Source organism: Rhagoletis zephyria, unplaced genomic scaffold (genome assembly GCF_001687245.7).
Source record: "Rhagoletis zephyria isolate East Lansing unplaced genomic scaffold, Rhagoletis_zephyria_1.1 Rzeph_scaffold_07278, whole genome shotgun sequence".
NCBI classification, from domain to species: Eukaryota; Metazoa; Arthropoda; class Insecta; order Diptera; family Tephritidae; genus Rhagoletis; species Rhagoletis zephyria.
Window position 1 is genome coordinate 19,385 of NW_016164361.1, and position 9,039 is coordinate 28,423.

Sequence of the window (9,039 nt, forward strand, 5' to 3'; positions counted from 1 at the left end):
AAATAAATCATCTTACCACCCCAGTCGGAAAAATCAACCAACACCAACAGATGAGGAAAACTTTCTCTGGTGGCTGAGGAAGCTTCGATATATTGAAATCGCATGTGGCGCCCCCTGTTTAGTTTTTCTCGCTTTCAATGTTTGATATTGGAATGTTACTAAATGCGGAAGAGAGCTGGCAGTCGATGTCGACAGCTACTTCGACGGTTCTCTAATAGGGGCATTTACGGTTAAGGCCACGATTAGCTTAGTGCTTTTGGTGTTAAGCTCTGTGCTTTTTAAGGACGCCAATTTGGATTCATTCACCTATTCATTACCGCTATTGAAATTATTCAACCAAGGATTTTTGGTTTACCAATCTAACCCTGTTTAGATCGGCGAACTCTTCCGTTCACTTAGCTCTGCACCCTGAGCGTTCTCGCCTAGTGTTACCGTAGTTCAGCTGTCTACTTCCAGGAGTTTTAAATGCTAGCACTTGTACTATGGAAGATTTACGGTCCTTTACGCGTTGGCGACGGCGAGTACCGCAGACGATGGAACGATGAGCTGTATGAGCTTTACAACGACATAGACATAGTGCAGCGAATTAAAATACAGCGGCTCCGCTGGCTTGGCCATGTCGTTCGAATGGACACCGACGCTCCAGCTCTGAAAGTATTCAACTCGGAACCCGCTGGTGGTAGCAGAGGAAGAGGGAGGCCCCCACTGCGATGGAAAGATCAGGTGGAGAAGGACTTGGCTTCACTTGGCGTTTCCAATTGGCGTCAGTTGGCACAGAGGAGAAACGACTGGCGTGCTTTGCTGAACTCGGCCAAAATCGCTTAGGCGGTTACAGCGCCAAAAAAGAAGAAGAAGAAGACTTGTACTATGGACATCTCGAGGCTACCCGAAGATTCCGAAATACTTGACGGTAGTACCGGGAGGGGAAAACCGGACGAGAAGAGATAGTTTTAGTAGGTTAAAGTCTCACATTGACCGTGTTAAGGCCTTCAATGCTTTTCATCTCTCTAAAAAAGGTTACCCGATGACAGTGAAAATAGCGTATTTGAGCAGTTTTCAATTATTGGGTGCCTTTCTAGAACATCTGACTTTACTTTCCTTGAGCTATAAAACTCGATACCGGTCGTCAGTTTACTTTTTCTTTTACGGCCGCCTACTCGCGTTCGAAATGTCTTTAATTGCCGCGTTATATGGCGGCTTATTGGAGGCTGGCCTTTTTTGACGCAGCTCACAGACTCTCCTAAACGTTTAATTTTTTTTCAAGATAGGCTGGCCATAGAAGCTAAAATGACTCGATACAAATAAATATTTTGCGCCCACATTTTTACTATGTTTTATGTCGACCCCCTACGGTAAATTGATATTTTTGAGGAACTTTCTCTTGTAGTTAAAAACAGTACGGGTGTGCCATTGTTGGGCAACAAGGAAGCTATTAGAGAAAACTTTCTGGGATGTTGCTAGGACAAACTCTGGAACCTGGTAACTACCGAGTGTCACCGCCTTATCAAGCAGAAGAAAGAAATAGATATTTTTTTCTGCCACTTCTGCCTCATCTGCATTTTCTTTGCAATGTGTGTCATTTTTATTATACAATAATCAGCATTCACGATCGCACAAAAATTTTAATAGCCCAGCGCAAGCTCTCAATTTCACACACAACTATTTCCCACCTGTTCGCCAATTTCCCATTCAATCCACAATGCAGTGCTGCACTCACTATAGAATTGCCAAATCACATAAAATCTTAAGCGCTATAAAAGACTCAACGGCACACCACCACTCATCGCATACCTGCAAGCACCTTACCACTGATAGACCGACATTTCAATCACTCGTCCAACGTTGCAGCATTTCAATCGTTCGCCCTAAATCGAGTCTATTTAAATGCTAAAACGCTTTCTAATTTGTATTTTGCAATTCGTTTCAATTCAATGCAATACAATTCAATTCCTTTGCACTACTAAAATTTATTTGAGAACTTTTGCAGTTGCATGTGAATTCGCTTTTATTGTCTGCCAGCAAGTGAAAGTTCTCAGCAGCCAGGCATTAAATACCAATAAATTTCATGCGGCAATTTAGTAGAGAACAATCGAATGGTTGGGCCAGCGGGCCGAACGACCGAACAACATACTACTTGGGAGCTTTGCTTTTTTGTTTTTTCCTGGGCAACAAGGTTGCTTTTGATTAGCAAGAATTTATGCATGCAATTGGTCGTGAATGAGTGAATTCACTCATGTATGTATATGTACGTATATATGTGTGTACGAGTACTTTGTTCATTAGCTGTGGCATCAGCAGCACAAAAGGAAGGACACTGACGAATTCATAGTGATTATAAAATCTAATTGTGCTTCCCATTAATTCCAAAGTACTAAACACGCTTTTCGTTTGGGGCAGTCGAGCAATGAATTGGTTTTGAAAGAAAAATAGGGCAACCTGCATTGGAATGCATTCATTTGGAGTTGCATTTTAATTTTTCCATTCTCAAATAAGGCAATTTGCTTCAGTCCAATATGTTGCTAGTCAGATGCCTATCGAAAGTCGACACTTACGATAGTCGATGGGGGTTATTTAGGTATAGGTAACTCAACAAAAGCACCTTAGGCACACGCTTCACTTTGCTGGAACCACCATCTCATCAGCTCAGCAGCTCATCGTCGTCAGCTTGGAGGTCGACACAAAGATAGATTCGCACAGATACTCACACACGTTTCCGCAGATAAGAGCATGCTCGCACTGGAAATGCACACGAGTTGAATGCGAACGACAAGGTGTTCGATTCAATTCACTGCGGCTGGCTACTTTAGGCGTCCACATAAACAAATGAACAGAATTTTGCACAGTGTGTGGTTATCGTGGGCTGATTATACTAAAATCTATCCACTCAGTTAGTAGAGTTAGGAAAATACATACTTTTGATCCCAGTTTTTCGTCCAGGGTTCGCTGAGCTGACTTGAGGCCTAACTGTCCAAGACCCTAGCCACGATAAGGCAATCCCTTATCAAGCTTCAATGTGTACCATGTGTGCATCACGGGGGCAATGCTGGAGGTGATTCTCGTGCTCGAGCCGCTTCATCTCAGCATAAAGCTGGTAGCAAAGGGAACTCTACTAAACTTCTCAAGAGAAGACTTTGGCAGAGGTAAAACCTAACAGAGACAAGCTAGACTACCAGATTCCTTTGGCTCCTGTTCCCCAGTGGGATGATAAGCCTAACTCAATAGGCTTTGAGAGGAAATTCAAGGTAGAACTTTGCAGCAAGGCAACCTATAGCACCCCATTTTCAGAACCACATAAATATACAAACTATCTCCGTACAATGGTACACAGATGGCTCCAAAACTCCTCACGGCATTGGGGCCGGCATCTACGGACTAAGGCTGAAACTACCGGTGCCCATGGGAGCATATCCGAGTATCTTTTAGGCGGAGAACTATGACATTATCCTATGTACAGAAATCAATCTACGTAGAATGAACGTGAGAAAATTCTAATACATATTGAGTTATAGCCAGCCTGCACTCAAGGTCCGCTCATTATTTGAGGTAAAGTCATCCTTGGTGCTTGAGTGCAGTGGAGGAGCAAAATGATATCCAGCGAATTTGGGTACGAGGTCATATAGGAGTTGAGGGTAACGAGGAAATAGATCCTGAGACCTCTTCGTGCGATCCGGAATAGCACAATTAAGGAAGAGCTCTGGACGGAGAGGTAGAGACTCATGGAACCGCCAGTATTGTTCCCTGTAAGTCTAAGATAGGCTAAATGCTTACGGGAAGGCTACAACCTAACAAGGTATAGGCAATCACAAACCTCTCCAGAGAGAGGTAATCAAATGTTTTCTGACGGGGCACAGTACACTAAAAGGACACTTGTACAAGTTATTGTTCGGGTCCAACGGCATCCATATGCCCTTTCTGTGAATCGATCGAGGATATTCATTTATAATTGCTTCGCAAGTGCGATGCGGTTGTAAGGAGACGAGAGAGGCACCTAGGCCATACAATCGCTAACCACTGGAGATCTCTTAAAATGTCTGGGATCTCTACTTCTGCCTGAAAAAACACTTAATTTATCTGGCCGCCTAAGTTTTAGGTTGATATAGAGGTTTTTGATATCCAATCCCTCCGTAAAGCTTCCAGCCATCCGTCTAGAAGTTCACCGGTGCCTGCTTCTCACTCTGAATTTTCGTCTACTAAACCCTAATGGGGATGTGAATGGAGAAAGAGCTTGTAGGGTGTTTTTGTATTGTATTAACGATATTTATTAAAAAGATATATTAACGTTTAAATTACAAATAAATGTCTACAATCTATGATTTAATTAAAGTCCTTTTTTACGCTGAGATTTTTGCACACCAGTCCGTCCGGATCCACAGTCGGCAGAAGAGAGAGAAAAAACGGAAAACCATAGGCGCAAGGTTGCATTTTAGCTTGCTATAAAAAAGCGCCTTTGGCGTTGCCACAATACTCCCCCCAGACTTCTACAGAGCGTAGCGAGATGGAAGTCTGACCGTTCGCCCAACCCTTGTCCTCTGTTCAGGGGTGTCTTGCGGCGTTGTTGTCGAATTGGTAGGTTGACTTTTTTGAGGATAATTCGCCTCGGCTGTTGGAACTGGAACGGATGTCTCTTCAGATGGGTTATCTATGAATGCAGGTTTGATGCGGTCGATGGAAATCGTAACCGATTTGTCGTTTATCCTGATTACATATGTTTTAGCAGTGCGTTTCTCAACTTCATATGGGCCATCATACGGTGGTGTTAGTGCCGGTTTCACAGCGTCTTTACGGACGAAAACGTGCGTAGCTGTTGCCAGTCCAGGTGCCATGAAAAGCTTCCGTTTCGCCTTGTGGGATGTGTCTGTGGGTTGTAGCTCGTGCATGTTTTTAATCAGCTGCTGGACGAATTCAGATTGTACTGTNACTGCTGGACGAATTCAGATTGTACTGCTTGTGTGCGTGGCTCACACATGTCCCCTGGAAGTCTGAGTGATGTGCCATAAACTAGTTGAGCAGGGGTCGCCTTGATGTCCTCTTTGTATACTGACCGGAGGCCCAACAAGATTATCGGTAGTTGGCATGACCAATTTGAAGAATCACTGCACATAATGGCCGTCTTCAATGTTCTATGGAACCTCTCTATCATCCCATTTCCTTGAGGGTGATACGCAGTCGTTCGCAAGTGTTGAATACCAAGCACGCGGGATAATTCTCGAAAAAGTGTCGATTCGAATTGCCGGCCTTGGTCTGTAGATATTCTGAGCGGTACCCCAAAATGTTTTATCCACCCGTTCAACAATGCCAAGGCGACTGTATCAGCGTTTNAAACGATCTATTATAGTTAAGCAATACCTAAAACCATTCGATGGAGGTAGGGGGCCGATTAAGTCTATATTTATGTGGTCGAACCTTTGTGATGGTAGGCTGTATCTTTCGAGAGGTGAGACTACATGTCTATTCACTTTTGAACGTTGACATTGTATGCAATGTGAAACAAATTTACCGATCTCTGTGTCCATGTTTTCCCATACAAAGTGTTGTTTAACCAATCGCGCTGTGGCTTTTCTACCAGGGTGAGCTAAATTATGGAATTTTGCAATGGCTGCTTGTCGCTGCTCTGGTGGTACATATGGACGTGCTACGCCACCGGATACGTCACACATGATAGGTGTATCAATTGTAGGTATTTTGATGAGTTTGAACTGGAGTGAGGTGTTGTTTGAGTTCAAAAGTTGTTTCAGTTCTTCACACGAAGATTGCTGTTTGGCTATGTCCTCGTATTTGATGACATCTCGAGTGGCAATGTTGAGAGCGTTTATTCTTGAGAGTGTGTCTGCGGTGATATTTTTCTCTCCTGCAATATATATTATTTTTGTGGTGAATTGTCCAATTAGGTCGAGGTGGCGAATTTGTCGTGGAGATAAACTCTCCTTCTTCTGTTTGAGCGCGAAAGTGAGCGGTTTATGATCGGTTGCTATGGTGAAATCTCTTCCTTCTAGGAGATGCCTGAAATGTTTAATGGCACTATATATCGCAAGTAACTCTCGATCGTAAGTGCTATATTTTGTTTGGGCAACTGAAAATTTTTTTGAAAAAAATGCTAGCGGTTGAGGTTCGTTTTCGACGATTTGGTGAATTACTGCCCCCATTGCGCTGTCACTTGCGTCCGTGCATAAAATAATGTTTGCTGATGGGATTGGGTGTGCTAGGAGCGAAGCATTTGCTAAATCTTCTTTGCATTTTTGAAAATGGTAAGTGGTATCTTTGCTCCATTTTATTAGTGCTTTGTCGTTTTTCTTGTTGCCTACTATCAGTGCGTTGAGATGTTGTTGGTGCTCTATAGCGCGTGGAATGAAACGTCTGTAAAAATTTAGCATGGCTAAAAATCGTTTCAGTTCATACGCGTACTTTGGTAAAGGGAAATTGAGTACGGCCTCCACTTTTGCTGGTGTTGGGCCAATACCTTTGGATGTAACGAAGTGACCCAAAAACTCAATTTGCTTTGCACCGAAGACGCACTTCGATGCATTTATGGTAAGACGATGTTGTCGGAGTCGATCAAAAATTAAACGCAAGTGTTTTGAATGTTCTTGTTCCGAAACTGACGCGACGAGAATGTCGTCGACATAGCAAAAACAAAAATCTAGACCGCGGAGTGCTTCGTGCATGTACCTTTGAAAGGTCTGTGCTGCGTTTCGGAGGCCAAAGGGCATGCGCAGGAATTCATAAAGTCCGAACGGCGTAGTGACGGCTGTCTTAGGCACGTCTGCTTTAGCGACCGGTATTTGATAATACCCCCGATATAAATCGATTTTTGAAAATATTGACTTGCCGTGTAGGTGGCAAGTAAAATCCTGGATATGTGGTAGAGGGTAACGATCGGGTAGAGTTTGCGCGTTCAGGGCCCTGTAATCTCCGCAAGGGCGCCAGGTGTTATCGGGTTTGCGTACCACGTGTAGAGGTGAGGCGTAAGGGCTCTTTGATGGCCTGCAGACGCCCAATTTCATTAGGTATTGAAACTCATCTCTGATGGCTTGGTACTTCTCTGGTGTTAACATCCTTGGTTTTGAAAATGTAGGTGGACCTTCCGTTTCGATGAAGTGCTGAACGTTGTTGCTTATGCTGCCTTCAAATGTGTTATTAATTTGAGTGATGTCTTTGAATTCGCGTATTAATTCGGCGTACTTGCTATTAATATCGTAGGTTGTGATTGCGTATTGTTGCACGTTAACTGCTTCTACGGCTCGACTTTTTAACTGTGTTTGGGCGTCTATGATTGTGGAGTTGCGCATGTCTACTACGAGGTTAAATTTGCTTAAAAAATCGGCCCCAAGTATATTGTACCTGGTGTCAGCTGCGACGAAATCCCATTCAAAAGGCCTTCTTAGTCCCAAATCGAGAATTAATCGTGTAGTTCCAAACGTTTTTATTTGGGTGTTGTTCGCTGCAAACAATGTAGGTGTTGCCTTATTTGGAGATGTATGACTTGTGTTGGGTGTGCTAACAATCGATATATCGGCCCCTGTATCGATGAGAAATCGTTTATTTGATTTGCGGTCGTGAATGAAAAGTCTATTGTTCAACATTGTGCTATATTGGCTGTTGCAGCGTGGGTTGGAGGATGTATCAACGAACGTAGCTGCGGGCGCTGTTGACTTACTCAGTTTTTTGCTGTTTTGAAATTGCATGGTGTTTCGCATTTTTGTGCTTTATCTCCGAAACGTCTGTGGTACCAACAATTTTTTTGCTGCATACCTTCTGATGAGTGACCTGTCTCACCACTACGGCTATGTGAGCGAGGCCTGCTGCTCCGGCGTCGCCTATTGCTCAATTCGATTCTGGACAGCGCTCGCTCGATGCGTGATATTCTAGTTTCCATTGAGGAATTGCCATTTAATTTGGTTGTTGGGGTAGTTTGCTCTTGTTGGCTACGAACTGTAACGGCGTTTGTCGAATTGGCTCGTACAACATCTATTATTTCGTCGGCGATTGATGCCAGCTGCTCCAAAGTCATGTCGGTGTTCCCTTTGTCGATACCAGTTATCACTGCCCTTGCGGATACAGGAAGTTTCTGTAACCAAAAGTCTTTAATTAATTGTTTATCGGTAGTCACGCCTGTGCGTTGTAGTTGCGTGAGCATGTGACTTGGTTTGCTGTCACCTAGCTGGATACCCGATGTTAGCTGCTCGAGGCGCGCGATTGGCGATACTGAAAATTTATTTAAAATTGTTTGGCGTAATGTTTCGTACTTATCCTTGTTTGGTGGGTTTCGTACTATGTCGTATGCTTGCTCGTGCAACCGTTCATCCATGTACATCACAGCTATGTTAAACTTTGTACTGTCTCGTTGTTCCTGGTTCAATTTCCCGAAGTTGTTTATTCGAAAAAATGCTTCTAGTCGGGTGAACCATGACTCGATTCCTTGTAGCGAAAATGCGTTGAGTTGTGGGATTTGTACGCGAGCGGCAAAGCTGTTAACGTCTGCGTTGTCAGTGGTTTGGCTACCTGATGTGGTTGATGTATCCTTATTGTCGGGGACGGCACCGTCCAGGTTTTCTTGGGTATTTGGCATTTCACGAAAACGGAAATGGAATATGGTTTGTAATGTGTACGAAGACCGCGATTAGTAGGCTGTTTGGATAATGCGACGTCGTAGTTGTAAATAGGTGATGCAGTCGACACGAGTAGTGCCGTGTCTCGGCAGTGGTGGCCGGTTGCGTTGTAAGGGCGTTTAATTGCTAGCACAAAGATAGATTTGCTGATGGGTCGTGTGACACGTTGCGAGGCTGTGGTGTCCCAACCTACTCACTTGCAAGCGCAGATTGGTGGATGTAACCTGATTTAGTTCCAGTACCAGCGCAGGGAGCACGTTTTTTGTCTAATTGCGGTTTTGTGCTTCCCTACCATGTACTTCTATTGCGAATGTTGTTCTGTTGTCGAGGTCACCAGTTTGTAGGGTGTTTTTGTATTGTATTAACGATATTTATTAAAAAGATATATTAACGTTTAAATTACAAATAAATGTCTACAATCTATGATTTAATT

General features: G+C 43.6%; 1 protein-coding gene across 1 annotated transcript; it reads right to left on the minus strand.

Annotated features, from left to right (window-relative positions):
• Positions 1–7,654: 7,654 nt before the first annotated feature.
• On the minus strand, positions 7,655–8,566 carry LOC108374052 (uncharacterized). The gene has a single exon (XM_017630011.1). It carries the CDS (start codon positions 8,564–8,566, stop codon positions 7,655–7,657), a length of 912 nt encoding a protein of 303 aa, XP_017485500.1.
• Positions 8,567–9,039: the final 473 nt, after the last annotated feature.